The sequence below is a fragment of the Lemur catta genome, chromosome 7 (assembly GCF_020740605.2).
Source record: "Lemur catta isolate mLemCat1 chromosome 7, mLemCat1.pri, whole genome shotgun sequence".
In the NCBI taxonomy this organism is placed as follows: Eukaryota; Metazoa; Chordata; class Mammalia; order Primates; family Lemuridae; genus Lemur; species Lemur catta.
The window spans coordinates 106,987,360-107,008,717 of NC_059134.1; the positions used below are offsets into that span (position 1 = coordinate 106,987,360).

Sequence of the window (21,358 nt, forward strand, 5' to 3'; positions counted from 1 at the left end):
GGCCCGGCGGCGAGGAGACCGCGTCCCAGGCGCGAGCGTTTGGGTTACGATTGCGGCAAGTGCCCCGGGGCCCAGACCCAGCCTGGCGGTCAGAGCCGGCCGCGGGCCCCGCCTGGAGCAAGGGCTGGGGAGGGGTGGGACGAGGGCGGCCCTGCCGACGACCCCAGCAGAAGGGAAGCCGCCGGGACAACGAGGTGCAGCGCGGCCCGTGGCAAGGATGGGGCTTCCGGAAGGCCCTTGTAAGCAAAGGCAAGGATGGCAGAGACATCCCGAAGGCTTCAGCCGGGAGCAGCCGGGAGCAGATGTGTGCTTCGGGGCCGTCGTCTGACAGTGCTGGGCGGAGGGAGGGCATGGGTTCCCGAAAACCGGAATGAAGGCAGAAGGGCTCGCGGGCGGGAAGCGGTTTCCGTCCTCTGCAGGCGAGGAAAGGTGAGGCGAGCAGATCTGAGAGATGCGTGGGAGGCGGGGGGATAGGGAGACGGTGGAGTCCCGAATGACACCCAAGTTTCTGGACTGAGAGAGACTGGTTGGGGGGCTGTGGCATTTGCTTTAATGATGAACCCAGAAGTTGAAGATATTTGGTGCTGGATGGAAACAAGCGGGCTGATTTGTGAGTATTTCCAAGGACTGGAGCTAGATTTGATGTTTGGGGTGAGGGAGAGGGAGAGGCAGAGCGGTGCTGACATCCTGAGCTGAACAACAGGTGGGCCCTGCTGTCATTCCCTGGAGACAGAAAAACCCCTGGGAAGACCTAGGAGCCAGAACAGGCTGCTCCACCTCCTTCTCAGAACCCCATTCCAGAGTCCTTCCCCACCCCCACCCCCATCAGGCTGCTTGGAGCTCCTGCCTTCTCTGTGCATGACGTCACCTTCCCAGATATCCCACCCAAGGTTTGTGCACCCACCCAAATGAGAGGAAACACTATTTTGGAAACAATTTTATTACACAGAAAAATTACTGGCCAGGCAGAGTGGTTCATGCCTGTAATACTAGCATTTTAGGATGCCAGCCTGAGCAAGAGTGTGACCCCATTTCTACAAAAAATACAAAAGTTAGCCCGGCATGGTGGTGCACACCTGTAGTCCCAGCTACTGGGAGGCTGAGGCAGGAGGATCACTTAAGCCCAGGAGTTGGAGGCTGCAGTGAGCTGTGATGATGCCACTGCACTCTAGCCAGGGCGACAGAGTGAGATTCTGTCTCCAAGAAAAAAGAAAAATTATTAAGGCACATATTGCTAAATTGTACAATATTTGATGAAAGAGCATATTTGGCCTCAGTACTTAAAAAGTTTAAGGCACTTAAAGAGGTCTCTGTGATTGGCACCATGCCCCACCCCTGCTAATCTTGGTTGAGAAGGTGGGGTCTAGTATAAATTCAATCTTCTTAGGCAGAAGACCCAGACCCCAGGGGCAGCCTAAGAGCACCAATTCTGATCCCAGTGCCCGCTGCAGCCCATCATCCACAACTGCTCAGAGTGGCCAGCAAGCTGCCTTTGTGGTTGACTGACTCATGCATATTTAGGGAACAACTGTCTGGACCACACCCTCTTCTAGCCACGGGAGCAGCACAGTGACTGTGAGAACCAATGGTCAAGGCAGAAAGACAACCACCAAATCCTCCTCGCCTCAGCTCCTGGGGAAGAGGCTTCCAGGACCGTGAACAGGACAGCTCTCTGGCAGAGAAGCACCCTTGCCTGTCCACAGAACTGACCTCCCCATCAAAAGCTTCATACAGAAAGTACAGCCGTATCTGGGATTCGTGAAGCTTCCAGCAAGATCACAGCTTGTAGAAGCAGCTCATATCCGATTCATCCAGGCCAGTGCTTAACATCAAATGTGCCAACAGAGACTCTAACTTGGGGTCCCAGCATGCCTACCTAAGATATCTTCAGCAAGTAATTTACTTATAATATTTTGCAAAGGCACGTCCAACCCCATTGTATGGAGGGCAGCCATGAGTTTAAAAACAGAACTGTCCTTTCCATGGTTATTTCTCCACCGCAGGAGCATCTTATGATGCTGTTCCATCACATTTCCTGGATTTTCGTGTTCACAAATCTCAATTTCATTTTCTTCAAGTTGGATAAATCTCATAAACATCTTCCATTTACTTTTTGGAACCTCATGTCCAATTTCATAATAAATCCTGTTGGTGGCTGAAACAACAAAAACAAGAAGGAAGAGTTTGTTTACATTTCTGGAAAGACCGCGCGCACGTAGCATCTGCTGTGACTCTGCTGCCCAGGACGTGCGGGGCTCTGTGCGGCCCCAGCTGACCCCAAAGAAGGGACCAGGCCCCGGGATTTGGAGATCACCTTTGGGCCAGGACCACCCCCCAACCCTCACCCTGCCTGCTGCCCATCCATCACTCTAGGACCATGGGTCACCCAAGCCCCACATGGCCACCAGCCTTCCTGGGAGAAGGAACCAGAGGCTCCCAGGCAAGTCCGAAGCCTCGTGGGGACAGTCTGTCGTGGTCCTCCCCACCCCTCCCCGCTCCCACTGGGAAGGCCCCCGGCTGCCAGCAGGCCAGGCCAGTCAGCACTAGGATCTGAGACCCCGGGCGAGTTTAACCTCTCTGAGCTGCAGTCATCCTATTTTTACATGTACAAAATGGGGGTGAAAATGGGGGTGGTCTTGCAGAGTTGGTAGTGAGGACGAGATAAAGAAAGCACCTGGCCTGTAGCATGTGCTCAATAAATCCTCACTTTTCTGCCAAGAAAATATAGCACCACAGCCAGCAGGGACCTGCTCCTCTAGGGTCACACAAGTATTTCTACCACCCACTCACATCGTCATAAAAACATGGCAATACTACAAAACAAAAGCAACACCCAGTGTTTCTTGATTAAGCCCCAAAACTTGTATTTGACACCAGACTGTTTTCCCTGACGTCAGCAGTGCATGTGGAAAAGTGAATCTCAAGTCCGCAGGAAAACTCCTCATAGCTGCATGGAGGCAGACGTTCCTTTCTCAGAAATAAAGACATTCACACAGATTTAACTCCAAACAGTCGCTAAAATGAAGAATTCAAATGACTTACCGTCACAGGACATATCCTTCAAAAAATACTTTTGTGCATATTCCTGTGGAGGGAAGAGAATGAAATTATTCCTGGAAAAGAAATCTGTCCAGCCCCGTGGAGGGCTCCTGACAGAACCGGCCGGTTTTCTCCTGGCGGCAGGTGGGCCCCACTGTGCCCCACTGTAGGTAGCAGAGAGCTCGCAGCCCACCCACGTCCTCCAGGTCACGCTTCCCTGGGACACTGCTGAGGCCCGGGATGGCCACCCGTGTTGGGCACCCGTGTTGTGTCAGGGCTGCTCTGCCCAGTGGGCGGGTGGGGGGCCTGCTGTTAACAGTTGAGCGACGTTACCTGGGGGTGACTGTTCTACTCTGGGCTTCAGCAATACCGACAGAGGACACTGGTCCAGAGAGATGCATCATGAAAAAACATCACTGACTTAAACCGGGTTTCTAGTTCGGGGAAATCTGAGCGTGTCCTAGGCGAGAAGAGCCTGGATCTGACTGTCCACGTACACGGGCTGCTCCAGGCTCCCAAGGCCTGGGGACAAGGTTAGGGGCTCCCTCTGGATCACTAAGGGCCTGGGGCCAGACCTCGTGAGTTCAAATCCCAGCTCTGCCTCGTGGCAGCTGCTGGCCATCCTCAACGCTGCCCTCTCCCTGCCAGGGCTGCCTCACCTGTAAACCGGGGGCAGTAATGGTTCTGCCCTCAGCACGGCCCAACAGGGGCGCCCAACACTGCCCTGTCCCCTTTAGTGCCTCTCGGTGACAAGGACTGGGGGTCCTGACCTCTCTTTCTCAAATAAGACCCTTTGGAGAATCTGACGAAAGTTGCAGAAATGACACACAAGGGCATGGGACCCACGGTGCCCAATTCCCAGAGTTCTCAACCTCCGTGCCTATGCTGGGTCCCGTGACCTCCTCCCTGGCCCCATTCCCTCAACACCTGACCTCCTGTGCCTTCAGGACCCAGAGACGGGTTCCTGATTATTCTCCAATGCTTCTGGGCAGCTGCACACACTGTCTCCTCTGTCCAAGGGACCCTTCTCCCCAGGGCGACTTAGCAGGTATCTCCTTATCCTGCCAAACCCTACTCAGGAGTCACAGGCTCCCTGCAGCCCCAAACAGAGGATGAGACAGCTGCTCTCCTCTGTGCAAGGCTGGACCTGGAGCCCACCTCCCCGCGCCCGGCCCTCCCACGGACGGACCCGCGCACTCCCCGCTCCCTCCCGCCAGCCGCCCCCCACCCCCGCCGGCCTTGTCTGGATGCTGCACCTGGTATACAGGAGGTGCTTAAGTGAGGTCTGCCAAGCCCAGCTTGGAGAAAATCCTGTGCTCGGGGGGCTGAGCCACGCCTGGGTAAGAGTGCGGCAGCCCAGGGCCCCACCATGTCCTCGGTGCTGCCGCAGCACAGCCACAGGACCTGGGTGAGGACACTCTGAGCCCTGCGAGCCCCTGGGGGTCACGGTCCTCTGGGACGGCTCCTTGGGTTGGGGCTTGCTGTGGGTGGAACCACTCCCAAAAGACGTGGGGTCCTGACCAGCAGCACCTGGGCTGGGGCCTTATTTGGAAACGGGATCTTTGCAGAGGGTAAAGCTGTAAGACGAGGTCACCGGGGTGGGCCTTAATCCAACACCACCGGTGTCCCTGTAAAAAGGGGAAATCTCGGCAGATCCTGGCACACACAGGGAGAAAGTCACGTGAAGACAAAAGCAGAAGTTGGAGTGATGCTTCTATGCGCACGGACACCAAGGACCATAGGAAATCACTGGAAGTTCGAGAAGAGGCCTGGGACAGATTCTCCCTCACAGCCTCGGCAGGAACCAACTCTGCCGACACCCTGGCCCCAGACTCCTGGCCCCCAGAACTGGAAGAAGGCAAATTCCCGTTTAAGCCACCGCGTGTGTGAACCGTGCTGTGGCAGCCCTAGCAAACTAACCCAGGGATCTCCCCAGAGCACGCACGCCAGCACCCAACACAGAACCCTGCACACGGCAAGTGTCCAGTAAGCACAGACGTTGCTGTTGCTCAGGCCCACCCAGAAGTTTTTTTTTTTTTTTTTTGAGACAGAGTGTCACTCTGTTGCCCGGGCTAGAGTGAGTGCCGTGGCGTCAGCCTAGCTCACAGCAACCTCAAACTCCTGGGCTTAAGCGATCCTACTGCCTCAGCCTCCCGAGTTGCTGGGACTACAGGCATGTGCCACCATGCCCGGCTAATTTTTTGTCTATATATATATTTTTAGCTGTCCATATAGTTTCTTTCTATTTTTTAGTAGAGACGGGGTCTCGCTCTTGCTCAGGCTGGTCTCGAACTCCTGAGCTCACACAATCCGCCCGCCTCGGCCTCCCAAGTGCTAGGATTACAGGCTTGAGCCACCGCGCCCGGCCTCAGAAGTTTCATTTACCTTCTCCAGGTCACCTAGGGGGGCTGTGGCCTTGGTCCAGCCCTGGGGCCCGCGGGCAGCAGGAGGACGAGTGTGCGGTGCCTGCTCTGGGGCAGCTGTGCTTCCTTCAGCCACCAGCACCTGCCCCACGGGGCTCTCCCCCGGGGCCTCTAGGGGCCCAGGGCTGGCCTCGGCCTCGGCCTCGGCAGGCAAGGCTGAGTTCTCCTCCTGCAACAGCGCTGTCGTTTCCGCACCAGGGGCTGGATGGTCCCTGCTGGCATCCGCGGGCAGCAGCGTCTCCGTGGGCGTGGGCAGCAGGGTCACCCTGGGGCTGCTGCTTAGAGCAAACTGAAGCACAAAGTTGTTTCTTTTGGTGAATGGGGATGGCAGCACAGGCCCTACCCAAGTCACCTTTGGAGAAGGAAATGCCACGTGGCCTGGCAAGCCGGGGCTGTGCAGGTTAGAGACGGACACCACACACAGTGAGGGCCCAGCTCCGCTACCAACGCCCTGGGGGCCCCAAGACAAGCTGTTGTGGGCTGGGCTGTGGCCCCCAGAAAGATAAGCCCATGTCCTAACCCCTGGCACCTATGACCGCGACTTTATTTGGAAATCCCCCCCGTGCCTCGGTTTCCACTGGGTGGTCTGAATGACCAGACTTTCAGTCCTCTTCTGGCACAGGCAGCCGGGGCTCGAACAAGGTGGACGCGACCCCCCTGCACAAGCTGAAGGGAGGGCACAGGCGGGAAGGCCTGCGGCTGCCCACACCCACTCCTGCAAGTGCTGGGGACCTTACTGCCACCAAGGCCTAAACACCTGGCACCGGACTGGGACCCTGAGCCACCATGAGGCACCTGCAGGAAGGCGGAGCCCAAACCCCAGTGTGACACTTACAGAGATGCCTGGCTCATTTGACTCTCCTGAAAATAAAAAACAAGAGTCATGAAATCAATTCACATTAACCAGGACAAGGACTTTCTGAACTCACAATGAAGAAAGTGCACTTACGTTTGAGGAACTTGCCCATCCACTGCTGGACGCGGTGTCTCCCTGGAAGAGCAGAGGAAGGCGAGCTCAGCCCGTGGCCCACCCAGCGCCCCCGCCACCCCCAGCTGGAGCAGCACCCGGACGGCCGTCTCCAGCCCTGCTGCCACCACAGCCGGCTGAGCCAAGACTCTGTGGCCTCCCAGGGGATGGCTGCCCGCCGCCCCCCCCAGCTCCAGGCGGCCCTGAGTAAGAAAGCGAGGACCTCACAAAACTGCCCCGTTTCTGAGCTACTGACAGGCTGCTGGTCTGTTTTTCTCGCCCATCAAGCTAGCCCTAATTTACCTTTTTTTACATAATAAATGGCCAAGATGATGATGCTGCTGACAGGCAGAACCAAGAGGAATAACCAATACCAGTTTACATTTTCTGGAAGGAAGCAAAACAGAGAAGGCCGTGGCAGAGCTAAGCACAGCTCTCTCTATCAGAGTAACGTGCTACCACCGAAGGTCCCCATTCCCCATCCTGGTCTGTCCAGGTCCCAAAGCTCGGAGCATGTGGGGAGCTCGGGTCCTGGGAAGGGGCGGGAGGTCTGTCCCACTAGAATGGCAGCCAAAGGCTCTGCCATCCGGGGGTGGCCCTGCGTGGGCGGTCCCGGCTGCAGGATCTGCTCCTGGGCGGCAGGAGGCGAAGCCCGGGAGCCTGGAGGTGGCAGAGGACGTGCCGGTCCTGGTCAAAGCAGAGCCCAGCCACCGTGGCCCAAGAGACAGGGCAGGCCCACCCTGGGGACACATCTGGTGAGACCACTGGGTGTCCTGGTTTCACCCCTTGTGGAATCACAGCACAGCCAGAGCCAGGCCGCACAGACACACGGGGAGGGGGGACAGGCCACCTCCAAGTGACCCCCCCCCCACCCCGAGCAAGAAAAGCCAGTGGAGCCACGTTCACACGACGCCATCGGCAATTTAAAGGCTTTTCTTTATTCTCAGATTAGAAACCCCACTTTTCTGGGGTGTCAACATGTCCTCGGAAAGCGTTTACGTGTCTCTCTCATCAGAAGTAAACTGCCATGCCGACATCCCAGAGCAGCCAGACGACCCGTGGGGGGCAGGCGAGAGGGACAGTCCCAGGGTCACACACAGACACTCGGTCTGGGACGGCGATGACGCGCAGAGCAGTGGGGGGGGGTGGGGGAGTGGGACCGTCCTCTCACCCCTGCCACATGGGGCGGGGGTCACTTGCACAGCGCAGAAAAACCCCAGTGGACCCGGCCCCACCTCACACTGCGCGAAAGCCGCATCCAGGCTCGCCGTGGAGCCAAACGAGAAGAGCAGCATGGTGGCGGGTCACTCGAGGGCGGGTCACGAGAGAGGGTGGGTCACGCGAGAGGGCGTCTCGGGCGAGCTGAGGTTTCTCACACGGACACAAAGGGCGGCAACCGCACGGGCAATGGCAGCAAACCGACCCACGTTAGAACTGAGACACCTGGGGTGGGTAACAGGCACCGCCGAGGGGACGCCTGCGGCACGTGGGCTTGTGTCCCAAGCTCATACATCACGACCAACGTTTACAAATCGTTATCAAAAATAAGAAAGGCCAGCCTGAGCAAGAGCGAGACCCCCTCTCTACTAAAAATAGAAATAAATTATATGGACAGCTAAAAATATAAAAATTAGCCGGGCGTGGTGGCGCATGCCTGTAGTCCCAGCTACTCGGGAGGCTGAGGCAGGAGGATCACCTGAGCCCAGGAGTTTGAGGTTGCTGTGAGCGAGGCTGACGCCACTGCACTCTAGCCTGGGCAACAGAGTGAGACTCTGTCTCAAAAAAAAGACAGGAAGGAAAACCTCAGACAACCCAGCATGAACACGGGTGAGAGGCTCACGCGGGTGCTAACGCGAGGGCCGAGGCTGCTGGGGTCGCTTCTGCCCTGAGACCTGTCCTCAAGTCCTCCTGTCATCTGAGAGCCCCGAGAGGGCAGGCGCCAGAAACGGCACTGGGGCTCCCGTGGCAGGACAGAAGGAAACGGGACACACAGCTGCCCACCCCCGTGCCCCGCCTGCCAAGGGCGACGATGCCACATCCTGCATTTGGGGCAGGCGGCACCAACCAGCGGCCCGGGCAGCGCAGGGAGGCTGAGCCCGGCCCGGGAGAAGGCCGGGAAGCCGCAGCGAGTCTGCAAAGATTCCGTTTGTTTACTTACGACAGGGGTCTATGAAGTAGGGCCCACAGGCCAACTCCGGCCCACTGCCTGTCTCTGTAAATAAAGTTTTATTGCCACGCAGCCAAGCACATTCATTTACTTATTATCTCTGGTGGTTTTTACTGCCATGGCAAAGATGACAAGTGACAACCATGTGGCCTGCAAAGCCACACATGTACTTTTCCAGAAAAGGTTTGCTCACCTGGATTGAAAAGACAGAACAAGCCCCTTACCTGGCTCAGGACATACTGTGTTCGCCGTGGCGTTACATGGCCGAAGGGGCTTTCTGCCTCCAGGACACCTGAAGGAAAAGCCAGAGTGTCACCTCTTCCCACCCAGGCTCAGCCCAGAGTAGCCTCATCACCACCCTCAGGACAGGGTGAGAAGGGACCAGCCTTGGTCCTGGGATGGCCCTGCCACGTTTCGGGCAATCGATGCCTGGGGTTTCCCAGGCTATGTGGCCCAAATTAGTCTAAGGAGAGTGAAGCTTGGGAGTCAGCCGTGGTATCTGGGGGCAGAACCTCTATCTTCCCCCTCATCCTGGATGGAGCATTTGGCTATGACGACAGAGCCATGACTCTGCCAAGAGGAAAGCCAGCCCAGAGACGAAGCCAGCCTTGGAGAAGGAGAAGGGCAAGTGAGTGCAGAGACACCAGAGCCTTGATCAAACCAGACCTGAATGCAGTCTTTACTTCAGACTTGGCAGGTATGTGAGCCAACAGTTCAAGACAGTCCGAGTTGTGTTTAATGAGAGCTATTTGCAAGTGGCTTTATCACTGTAAATGTCTGCCCAGAATGCCCTCCCAAAATTCATGCCCACCTGGGACCTCAGAATGTCACCCTACTTGGAAATATGGTCTTTGTAGACATAATTAAGGTAAGTTCACCTAGTAGGGTGGGCCCTGATCCAATGACTGGTGTCCTTACGAGAGGGGAATCTGGACAGAGGCCCAGACACGCAGAGGGGGAGGCCCTGCCGAGGGAGGCAGAGACTGGAGTGCCGCGTCCCCAAGCCAGAGGCTGCCAGCCACCACCAGAAGCTGGAAGACGGGAGGGAAGACCCTCTGCTAGCGCCCTTGGGGGGAGTGAGGCCTTGCTGACACCTTTGATTTCAGTGGTCTCCAGAAATATGAAAGAATAAATTTCTGTTGTTGGAAGTCACCCAGTTTGTGGTCACGTGTTATGACGGCCACAGGATACTAACAGAGTGACAATGGTCAGTCATTCCACTCTGGGTACGGGGCACGGTCCTGCCATTCTCTCTACCTAGAGCTCCCTTTTCCCCGGAACTTTCTGTGGCTCCCTCTCCCTCAGGCCTCTTCTTGAGGGCCATCTCCACAGAGATCGTCCCCGACTGCCGAGTCTACAATGGCCCCACGGCCCTCTATGCTTCACGGACCGCCACTGGCTTGTCTCACACCGTATGTGCATTTTCATCGTCCGCGTCCCCCACTGCTAGGAGCCCAAGGCCTGCAATGCCACCTGCAGGCCACAGCGGGGTGCAGCATTCATTCATTCAATGAATGAATGAATGAGCACTGACACCAGGCAGAAACATCCAGGCGATTTGTTTGATTTAATCTCCACGGCACCTCCATGGGGCAGGGGCTACCCCGTTAGCCGCATGTTGCAGGTGGGGAGGCTGAGGCTGGGGGTGCTATATAAGTGGCCCAAAGCCAAACAAGCAATGAGTGAAGGAGGGGGGACCCAGGCCGTGCCCCCTGGTCTGCCCACCCCCACCCCCTTTGCCCCCCACCTGCTGCAGCGGAAGCAGATCTCCGTGCAGTCTGCAGAGTCACAGTAGTACTGGCCCGTCTTGCACTGGCACTGCCGGTCACTGGTCGCAGAGCAGTTGGTCACCGGCTCCTGGTCTGTCAAAGGGAAGGCTAAGGTCAGTCCCCAGCGGCAAGACCCTGTCGGCCGTGCACCACACCACGGCACGGCAAAGTCACCATCACCTGCTCTTAGTCCTGGGTGCAGAGTCTGCCCTTACCTGATCTTTTAGCACAGGGACCATGAAAAGGTACCGGCCGGACCTGCTTCCCTGTGGTCTGGGGTGTCCATGCAGAGGCCGGTGGGTGCCCCCGCAAGCTGGGCAGGGGGAGGAATGGGGCCAGCCTCTCAGACACAGCCCCAAATCATTCCTTCCATCGTCTGCCCCCCAGAGAAAAGAACACTGCTGTGTGTTCTGTACGAACAAAACGTCAGATAAAGGCAGACGTGCCATCTGACAGCAGGGACACCCACCATCCTGCCTGCTGCCAACAGCCCTGCCGGCCCGGCAAGGCCCTCCCTCCCAGATGCCACCCTGCGCTCCCGCCACGGCACACCCGCCCGAGTCTCGGGTGGCAGAGTTTAAACACGGGGCGAAGAGCTTCACAAAGCGGATACTTTTGCCACCTGCCACGTTTCCTCTTTGAACAAAGTTAAAGAACTATATGTGAGAGATAATAAAAATAAAAGGGGACCCTCAGACCTGCACCCTAGCTCGATGCCAAGAACACGTGTCCCCAGCCCTGAGTCCAGCCTTTGTCTTCTCTCTAGAACTGCGCCACCCTCCTGAACGTCCTTGAGCAGGTGTGCCCAGCGGGACGTGCCCGTGGGCAGACGTCAAGGCCACTGGGCACGGCCTTCTGCAGCACACCCTCGTCCCATGCTGTCGCAGGGACGCCCTGCCGTCAGCGTGCCACGGCCTGTCGATGGGCATTTGGGAAGCTTCCAGTAAATGTCTTCTTGTTGATTAGTGGGCATCCTTTATACGTTCTGCATACTGATGTTGTGTAAGTTGTAAGTATCAGAAATCAATTATCCTACTTCATGGCAAAGTTTTCAAGTTTGGGTGTCTTTTGATGGACAAAGCATATAATTCTAAAGTAGTCACGTTTATCAGTCTTACCTTATGGTTTGTGATTTTTATAATTTACATCAAAAGAATTTCTGCTGCCTTAAAGTCTCAGACACTCTGTATTTTCTTCTTAGAGTTTCACTTGTCATATGAGGATTTTCATGCACTAGGAATTGGTTTTTATGTATAGTGAAAGGTGGATATAGCGCAAACGTCCCGTCCCGCACCGGGACTTTTCCTGTGTGGACAGTGAATCACCCACCTTTTTGGATTCTCCCCTTCCTCCTGTGCAGGGGGGAGGCCCCCTGGCCCACCTGTCCTTTCCCTGTGAATGTCACGTTATCTTAATGGTCTCTTCATACAAAGTCTTGACATCCGGAGGCTGGTGTGCTATCTCGTTTTTATTCTTTGGGAGTATTTTGGAAGTTGTCAGCTTATCACATTTCAAGAAAGTTCCTGCTGGGATCTTCCATGTAGAAGAACTGACATCCTCAAAACACAGTTTTCACACCTAAAGCTTCTTACCTATCTCTACATATTTAGGTCTTCTTAAATGTGGTTTCTTCCCATAAACATCTTACATATCTTTTGCTAGATTTATTCCAAAGTATCTTATTATTTTTTGCTAATGATGCAAATGGTATCTTTTTTAAAAATACACTTTTAAATAACAATTTGTTGGGGGTATTTAGAAACTTACGTGAACCTTTATACATTAATTTTGTATACAGTCGTTTTGCTAAACGGTCTTAAAAATCTTAATAATTTGTAAGGCTGGGCATCGTACCTCACACCTGTAATCCCAGCACTTTGGGAGGCCGAGGCAGGGGGATAACTTGAAGCCAGGAGTTAAAGATCAGCCTGGGCAACATAGTGAGAACCCACAGCAAGTCTCTACAAAAAATTTACAAATTACCCAGGTGTGGTGGAGCACACCTGCAGTCCCAGCTGCTTTGGAGGCTGAGGCAGGAAGATGGCTTGACCCCAGGAGTTTGAGGTTACAGTGAGCTATGACTACACCACTGCACTCCAGCCTGGGTGACAGAGACCCTGTCTCTAAAAAAAAAAAAAAAAGGCCCCAATATTTACAGATTGATTCTTGAATCTTTAACTACATACATGTATCATCGTGATACAAGCAAAAAACCTAACCAACTCTTCCTCTCAAAACCAAACACCACAGGGACGCTGTGGTGGCTCACACTCCTTGCGTGTCTGCAGTCCTCGGAGAGACTCCCCCAGGGCAGGTGGAAGGGGCGTGTTGCAACCCGTAACACTCGGTGGAACTGCTGCGCCTGGCTGCAGCTGCACTCACCTTCCCGGCACTGGTTACACAGCTGGCAGTAGAGCCTGCTGTTGTTGTGGGCCATGAAGGTGCCAGGCCCACACGGTGTGCATTCTCCACGGCTGTGGTTCGTACTGCAGTGTCTGCTGACATAGTAGCCTACGTGAGAGGAGGGACAGTGGTGAGGCGGGGGACCAGCACAACCCTGCTCCAGCACAGACCCAACCTGGGGACCCAACATCTTTGGGACATTCGAGACTGATGCCCAGCCACAGCCCCCATGATAAACTTAATGCGTCTGCATCCCAGGAACTGAGCACCTGAATCCCCCTGGCTTTCTCCGACGTCCTGCAGCTCGTGCAGACAGGTGGTTTCCGGCCTGCACACTGACCCCCCTGAGACCTCACAGGTGCCTGTTCATCCACCGCCCCCAGCCCCTAACTACCTGGGGCAGGCTCGGAGGCTCCCAGGGGCCGATTTAAGAGAGGGAGGTTGAAGGTGTAAGAGTGCAGGTGTTTGTCCGGGCCCGAGACGGAGCTCCCAGTCCAGTGCTCATCTCGTGAGGGCTCCAGCAGAACCACAGCAAAGCTGGCCCCCGAGCCCGCTCTCGGCCTCCTGGGGAAGAGGCCTAACCACCTGCACCTGCCCACAGGCTGCACTCAGAGGGCTTCATGTTGGCCCAGTGATGTGGCACCAATTCCCGAAATGTCGTGTGTGCAGGTGTGTATGTGCACAGATGTGTACAGACAGGCGTGTGAAGGTGCATGTACGTACCCATGTGCACACATATAGCCTCGTGCAGGTGAGTGTTTGGGTGTGCGTGTGGGCGCGTGTGCGTGTGCAGGCCTGTGCAGGGGCAGTGGCGAGCAGTGAGTATGGCCGCCGGCCTCTGAGTGGTTCCCGGGAAGGCCCAGGTGCTGATGGCAGTGACTGGCCATCAGGACGTGAGAGGTGGGGTGGGCGGAGCCTCTGGCTGCTCCCCGGCTGTAAGGGGCAGGTTCCATCCCAGAGCCCCCCACGAGGAGAAACTGAGCCACCTGCTCGCCAGGAGCCTCCATCCTCAGGCCCGTCTGGGCTCTTCCCAGCGGGAGGGCAGATGGGAGCCTCCAGCCTGGGCTGTGCCCCCCACTTCTGTCCTCCGAGCCCCCCAGAACACAGCCTGCCCACCTCAGAGCAGGCCCTGACCCCCTCTCTGTTCACCCTGGTGCTCCCCACAGCCCCAGGGGCAGAGGAAAGCCCTTCCGAGGTGGGGGGTGAACAGAGGGGGCTCCGAGGGGAGGCCCACCCACCCCTAATCTGCCACGTTCTCCCACCCAGAGCAGCTTCCAGTTATGCCCTAAACAGGCGCCTGAGGCCTCCCTTCTCCCAGGTTGGCAGGTCAGCCCGGAAAGCTCCGGAAGGTGTCCTGGGACTCACCGGCTGGGCAGAGTTTGCAGCAGAGGTCCTCAGAAGGGTACATATCTGGGCCACATGAGGTCACACTGGTGGCAAAGGTCACCTTCAATGAGAAAGGGAGACAGGCAGTATTGAGGATGCCCCGTGGCCGGTGGCACCGCGCCCACTGTCCACGTGCATCTCCACACAGGGGGGGCCTGGCCACCCGCCAGCTGGAACACCCGTCCCACTTGGGATGGCCTGCGCTGGGGAAGAACATGCTGGAACTTTTTCTTATAATCCTCCGTACTGTTCGACTTGTAGTAAGGAGCAGGTAGGTATTATGTTGGGGGAATATGATCTTTTTTTTTTTTTTTTTTTTCATTTTTCCTTCTTTTTTCTTTTTGCTCGAGTGCTTAGCAGTGAGGTGGGGGAGTGTGTTCTTCAGTTTGCGACTGCGTGCGGTTGTGCCGACGCTACTCGGCTGCCGTCTAGTCTACCTGCACGGCCATGATCCTTCGGAATTCAGTGAGCATCTGTTTTGTCCCAGTTTGCAGCTGAGTTTTTCAGCAGGTGCATATGCACTTTGTCAAGAGAGTATATGATGCATCAGTTAGGAACTGGGACCTGTGAGTTTGAGTGTGTACGCCTGTGTGTGCATGTATTTTGCGTACCTTGTGTGTGTGCAGGGGCGTGTACACACACACATATATAAAAAACTGGAACCACAGACTGACAGGCAGTTGTACAGAACATAAGTACCTCAGATGCGAGAATGACTGTCACCCTCTCTGTGACTCGTTCCTTTCCCTATTAGCTTGAGCTCTCGCATCTGACTTTGAAAAATCACTGCTGTGTCACTAGGTGAGGACGGGCCAGGCATCTGCCCTCCTGACCTTTCACTTCCCCACACCTGTACTGCTCCCTGCGTAGGTGCAGCTCTTTAAAACGCCACATCACTACATCTGTCTTTCTAATTCAACCTGATAACTAATGAGTTTAGCCTACTTGTATGTACAGTATTTGGCTTTATTTCTACCATCATATTTTGTGTTTTTTTGTTTTTTTTTTGACACAGTCTGTCTCACTGTCACCCAGGCTAGAGTGCAGTGGCATCATTATCGCTCCCTGCGACCTCGAATTCCTGGGCTCAGGCGATCCTCCTGCCTCAGCCTCCTGAGTGGCTGGGACGACAGGTGTGCGCCACCACACCTGGCTAATTTTTCTATGTTTAGTAGAGATGAGGGTCTCGCTGTTGCTAAGGCTGGTCTCGAACTCCTGAGCTCAAGCGATCCTCCCACCTCGACCTCCCAGAGTGCTGGGATCACAGGTGTGAGCCACTGTGTCCGGCCTTATTTTGTGCTTTTGACATCGTACTTTCTCTGATTTTCTTAGTTGCCCTCTTTTCTGGCTTTGCTTTCCTTACTCCTTCTGTGTTCCTCTCCCAACCTTGTTTTTCCCCCGTCTCTGCAGAACCGGAATAGATTCCGTTTTTAGTTTTTCAGTCATTTATGTTAACTTGGGTAAAATGAAGTAAAAGTAACAGGGGAAAAAAAGCATTTAGATGGGTTTAAAGAAAAAAGCCCAACTTGCAAACACCATAGTAAGAACAGTCTAAGGCAAGAATCGTCAGTGATGCTGACATTAGGATATGAAAGTAGGAGGGAAAACAGAATTATTTAGTTTCAAAGCAACTCTCCACAAGCTACTTAGTAATCACAAAGGGGAAAAACAGTAACTACAACAGAGAACCTGGCAAACATCAGCTGAACTAAGTGATCAAAGTCAGCAGCCCCAGTAAAGGGACAGAACGATATCGTGTGTCTGGTGACATTAACGCAGCTACCAGGACGCATGACCGTTGGGGAATTCTTGTCAAAAAACACGTAACAGGAATTTAATCACAAGGAATCCTCAAACGCAAAGGTGTCAAGGTCATGCAAGGAAAGACAGACTGAGGAAGTGTTCCAGCCCACACACCCAAGGACCTCTGCCCTCAGGTGGCAGACCGCGAGGTGTCTGCACCTGTCAGCTTTCACTTCCCCGCAAGGTGTCGTCACCCACGGAATCTGGGAGACAGCTGTGGGAAGCCTTTGGGCTATTTTATTTTAATTTTGCTTTTTGTACAGTGCTAGTGTTTGAAAAATTGAGATAAACTTCACCTAACATGAAAGTAACCATTTGAAAGTGTAGAGTGGCATTTAGTCCATTTGCACTATTACGCCACCATCGCGATTATTTTGGTGTCTTTTTAAAAGTTATTTCAAAATGAAACTTTTAAAATTAAAAACCTTTTAAAAAAAAGAAAACCAGAATCTCAGACCAGAGGAAGGCAGCCCCCCTGTCACTGGGACCTGCCCACCAGGACATGGGAAGGCAGCTTTCTCACCCAGCGGGTCTCCCCACCTGACTGCCACGGCCCTCCAAGATGCCCCCTCGCCGTGGGCCCCCTTCCTCCCCCACGCAGCCCCCTGGAGGCCGCCGCCGTCTGAAGTCCCCCCTCTGCCGCCAGCCCCCCTCCCACTTTAAACTCCACCGCTAGTCCCTCCTCCTCCCCAGGTGGGCCAGGGGGGCCGAGGGGCCTTGACCATGGGGCTGGCAGCCCCGGGCACCACCCACGGCCTCCATGCCAGCTTTCTGACCTCCCAGGCCCAGGGCAGGGGCAAAATGTCAGGGGGCGCCCAAAACTCAGCACTGAGGATACACAGCATTTGATGGTGTTCTGGACACTCCAAACCTGCAAACTGCCATCCGCTTTTGTAAAGGAAGTTTTACTGGGAGCGGGCGGGGACCGGCACGCCAGGCAGGGAGCCCGGCTGTGCAGGTGCAGGGTCCAGTCCTCCCACCTGAGTCACTGGGATTCCAGGGCTGTGCCACGGGGCCCCTGCCTTTTAAAAAAATGTTTCCATTGTTTTCCCTCATGCATTTTTAGCATGGATTTCTCATTTTTAAAAATACCTCATTAAAATATTATCTTGATAAGTGAGTTTTTTTGGTGACCCTGCTTGCCTCCCGTGGCCCCGGAAGGAGGCAGAATTCCCCGCCGGCTACAGAGTTCAGGAAGCCGAGCGGGCTGGGAGGAGGGAGGGCCGGCAAAGAACCGTGAACCGGCCAAGACTGCTTGGAAATGGCACCAGGAGGGGACCCTGAGAACACGCTCAGCGCTGGGTGGCAGCAACGCAGGGGAGGGCAGGCTGTGGGCTGAACCCAGAGGGTGGGCGTAGGAAGGTTCTTGTAGGAAGGCTCTCGTGGCCTGGAAGCAGCAAGAGGCAGGAAGGAAGAGGGAGGAGGGAAGTACCTGAAGAAACACACCGGTCCCTCCACACCCAGGGAGGGCTCTCTGCATGACGCTTCCCACCGGGCCTGGCGGGTGCCAGGCCTCTACCTCCCATCACGGGCAGGACTTCCCACTGCGTTGGGCACAAACGGTCCCAATAAAGGGAGCTACAAGCAAGCAGCGTGGCGGGCAGGAGAGAGAAGAACAGTCAGACGGGCACACACTGCCTCCTTGCGAACGTGCCCTGCTACAGAAGCCCAAAGCCTGGCAAGTGCATTCCGGAAGCAGGCCCGGGGCCACGCCAGGGACCAGGCCACTCCCAGGTGTCCCGCATGCCCCGCCTGAAGCAGAAAAGCACCAGGACTAGAACAACAGACCGCAAGTTCGTTAAAAGTGCTAAGAACACGAGAGGTGCCACTTTCAAGGGAGAAAACTATCAGTTCTGGGGACAAAGTGGCTTCAGGAAAACTCGGCAGTGCCTTGGGGCTGGGAAGCTGGAGTCTCCCTGGCTCGCAGCCAGCGCAAGGGACGGACTCCAGGTACCCGCGGTTCCTCACTTCCACCCACGTGACTTGAGGTTAACCCTTAACAGAAAGTGAGTCATGTGGTAATCACACCTTGTCCGCTTTCGCAAACATGTTGTGACACTTACCGTGACAAGGTAATCTTGGGGAATAATGACTTTTGAAAAATGATGATGGTATATCGGGAAAGCGCCGAGACAGAGTATCTGCCTGTATGAAACCGTCCCTATCACACACGAATGAACGTGGACAGCAGGAAAGAAGGGTCCGGCCGATTTGTAGCGAATAAAACACGGGCGGGGGGGGAACCACCCCTCCCCCCATCCCCCCCCCCCCCCCGGCGGCGCAGCCTCCCGCCCGCCCGCCGCCCACCGGCGCCAGCAGGTCCCCAGCGCGCCACCAGGCAGCCCCAGCGGGGCGCGGGGACCGCGGACCGGGGACCGGGGACCGGGGACCGGGGCGCGCAGGGCGGTCCGCTGAGGCTGCGCCGGAGCAGGCGGACCGGCCCGCTCGGATCCCGGGACCCCGGCCCGCGCCCCGGCTCACAGCCGTCCCCGGGGGCCAGACACACTCACCGACCCCGCCAGCAACAGCAGCGGCCGCAGCACGCGCGCCACCATGGCTCCCGGCCCGGCACGGCCCGCTGCGCGGAAGTGGACTGCGGCTGCGCGGGGCGGGCGGCGCGCGGGGGCGGGGGGCGGGGAAGCCGGGTCCAGGTGGGAGGCGGCGCCATGAGGGAGGAAGGCTCCTGGCCCCCCCGCCTGCCCGGCTCTCTCCGGCGCCCCCGGCCCTCGCCGGCCTGTGGAAGCATCTCCTCAATCTCTGCCCTCCTGTGCACCCAGTGTCCCCTGTCAACCAGGGAAAACGCCAAACTCTGTAAAATAATTTCATTTACTCTGAGCCAAATTTGAGGACCATGACCCGGAGCCACGCCCAAGTGGCCTTGATCCAGTGGACTCGCTGTGGCTGGGTTACAGTTCGGTTTTATCCCTTTCAGGGAGACGGGGGTTACAGGTAAAGTCATAAATCAATACGTGGGAATGTACATTGGTTTGGCCCAAAAAGGTGGGCCATCTCCAAGCGGGGGCTTACAGGTTATAGGTGGGTTTAAAGACTCTTTGACTTGTGATCGGTCAAAGACATGGCTTGGAATGTTGCAACATAAGGAGCTGTCAATCAGAGCTCTCTCTCCTGCCACCCCGGCCCCACAGGGTTTGGGCACCTTTGTCTAAAGGGCCACAGGTCCTGCCAGTCCGTGCCAGGGTCCCTGGAGGGCTCTGGCTGGAGGTGAGCTCAGGGTCTCTAGGCAGAGCGGACCATGGCCTCCACCTCCCTACTGCTCCCCAGGGGGGGCGGGTGTTGGGTGGAGCCTAGTGGGGAGAGGGGTGACAGTTAATTGCATGTGACAATGTGGCTGGGTCATGGTGCCCAGATATGGGGTCAAACATTATTCTGGGTGTTTCTGTGAAGGTTTTGGGGTTTTTTGTGTGTGTGTGCTGGGTTTAACATTTAAATGGGTGGACTTTGAGCAAAGCACACACCTGCCATAGCACAGAGGCCTCACCCAGTCCGTGAAGGCCTGAAAAGAAGGAAGACCGACCTCCCAGGGCAAGAGGGACCCCTGCCGCAGACAGCCTTGGCCTCAACCACACTGTCAGCTCTTCCCTGGTCTCCACCTGCCAGAACGCCCCCCCCCATAGGCCAGTAATCACCTGAGCCAATTCCTTAACATCTCTCTCTGACTCTGGACACCCGACTCGTAGCTCACAGGGAGAGCAGGCGGGGCTGTGTTTGAGCACGGGGGTTCGGGGGCCTTAGCTGCCACAGGAGGGAGGACATAGCTGTGAACAAGGGGAGGAATGTAGATTTCAGGCTTTGAGGCAGGAGTTGGGGGAAGTTCCCACTGGGGGCTTCTCTCTTCCATGCCATGCTGGGGGGAGCAGTCCCCTGCTGGGGCCTGAGCACTATGGTCATCCCTTTACGGTCAGTGGGGTCTGTCCCCTGCCAGCAGCTGGCCCAGGGCTGAGTGAGGGCCGAGCAGGGGCCGGCGCAAGAGCGGGCCTGCAGGTGGGGCTGGCAGGCTGCCAGGGCAGAGCTGGCCTCTCCAGCAGGAGCAAGCACCAGGAAAGCATCAACCCCCACCCAGAATCACTGGCCATGTGCAAAGTTGAGAATAAATTCCTGTGGTTTTAAGTCAGCCAGTGTATGGTGTTTGGCTATAGCAGCCACAGGAAATAAATGTGCCCACCGTTCGGGTTCGCCTGGGACACTGGAATTTCAGTGCCCAAACTGAGAAAGTCCCAGGAGAAGCCAGAAAGTTGGTCCCTGATGGGTGCCCTGGCCTTGAACTTGAAGCTGGCATCCGGTGTGTGCAGAAGCCGGCATTGCAAGGGGCTGTCTGTAGGCCAGGCTGTGGGTGGCAGTGTTGGTGTTGGCGGTGGAGCCCAGGTCTTGCTGTCGGGGAGCAGCCTGCAGGGCCCAGGGCGAGGGGCGGCAGGTGGCCTGCGGGCGTGCCCACACTGGCCTGCTTCGCCGTGTGAGCCTGAGTGTTGCTGTCACTGAGGATCTCCAAGCCTGAACTCCTGTCAGTTTTGCCGACTGCTCAGTAGCACCTTCATGAACTCTCTGCTTAAACTGATCGTTGAGGGAGCTGGTTTTGCAGCCTCACAATGGAATGAGGGGCCTCTCCCCAGGCAGCACAAGATCAAGTCCTCAGGGCTCGGCCTTGGCAGGGTTGCCGGGCTCACGCCTGCAGCAGCGGGACGGTGCCAGGCAGGACTTACACAGAAGGAGCCGGCTGTTGCCATCCTGTCTGAAGGCCTAGAGCCGGGGGGTCATGTGGGGAGCGGTGGGCAGGGTCTCCCTGACCAAAGCTCTTTCCCCGACTCCAGAAGACGCTGTGATCACCAGGATTTCTGAGTCCTTCTCTGCCCATTTTGCAGATGAGAAAACTGAGGCTCAGAGAGTCCAGCAGTCGATTTGCTGGGGAACCAGGACGTAAACTGTCTCACTTCTTTTTTCTGGCAGAGGGAGGAGGCCGCTCAGGAAGCTCCCTCCGCCTTGAGCTCTGTAGCTGCCCGCCCGGCTCCCCGCCCTGTCCACGTCCCTGCCTTTCTCTGCAGCCTGGTCCCCTGAGAGCACCAGGACAGTCACCAGAAGTGAGAGGAATGAATGAGCTCCGTCTGCCTGACAATGGCCTTTGGCAGCAGAGCCGGTTTCCTCCAGGGATTCCGGCAGACTGGGCTGGGGGAGGGGCGGTGGGCACAGGAAAGCCAGGCTCCGCGGCAGGAGGGGCCGCAAGACGATCAATCATATAGGGACCGGTGGAAACTCTGAGCCGCGGTCCGGGGACAGACACCTGAGCTCTGCCCCTTCGACCGGGCAGGACGGCACAGAGGCCGCTGCCGTTCGCCACGCCGGGACGGGGACATGGGGTGCTGGGGTGCAGCTGGGGCGGCCGGCAGGG

General features: G+C 56.4%; 1 protein-coding gene across 3 annotated transcripts; it reads right to left on the bottom strand.

The window, feature by feature from the left end:
- Positions 1 to 1,145: 1,145 nt before the first annotated feature.
- LOC123642929 (tumor necrosis factor receptor superfamily member 6-like) lies at positions 1,146 to 18,566 on the bottom strand. Of its 3 annotated transcripts, XM_045558474.1 has the most exons (11): positions 18,468 to 18,566; positions 14,134 to 14,215; positions 12,748 to 12,876; positions 10,344 to 10,458; positions 8,821 to 8,888; positions 6,733 to 6,816; positions 6,412 to 6,453; positions 6,298 to 6,323; positions 5,425 to 5,751; positions 3,043 to 3,085; positions 1,146 to 2,155 (listed from the first exon to the last, which is right to left on the bottom strand). In XM_045558474.1, exons 1-11 carry the CDS (start codon positions 18,510 to 18,512, stop codon positions 1,851 to 1,853), a joined length of 1,266 nt encoding a protein of 421 aa, XP_045414430.1. In that variant the 5' UTR covers positions 18,513 to 18,566; the 3' UTR covers positions 1,146 to 1,850. The 3 variants fall into 3 exon arrangements, with proteins under 3 accessions (XP_045414430.1, XP_045414431.1, XP_045414432.1); XM_045558475.1 differs by lacking the exon at positions 6,733 to 6,816; XM_045558476.1 differs by lacking the exon at positions 5,425 to 5,751.
- Positions 18,567 to 21,358: the final 2,792 nt, after the last annotated feature.

Excerpts from the sequence above, each read along its gene's own strand:
- LOC123642929 (XM_045558474.1), bottom strand. The coding sequence starts at position 18,512 with ATGGTGGCGCGCGTGCTGCGGCCGCTGCTGTTGCTGGCGGGGTCG. Across the intron at positions 12,877-14,133 it reads CTGCAAACTCTGCCCAGCCG|GCTACTATGTCAGCAGACAC; the intron begins GTGAGTCCCAGG and ends CCTCTCACGTAG. Across the intron at positions 6,817-8,820 it reads CACAGTATGTCCTGAGCCAG|AAAATGTAAACTGGTATTGG; the intron begins GTAAGGGGCTTG and ends GCTTCCTTCCAG.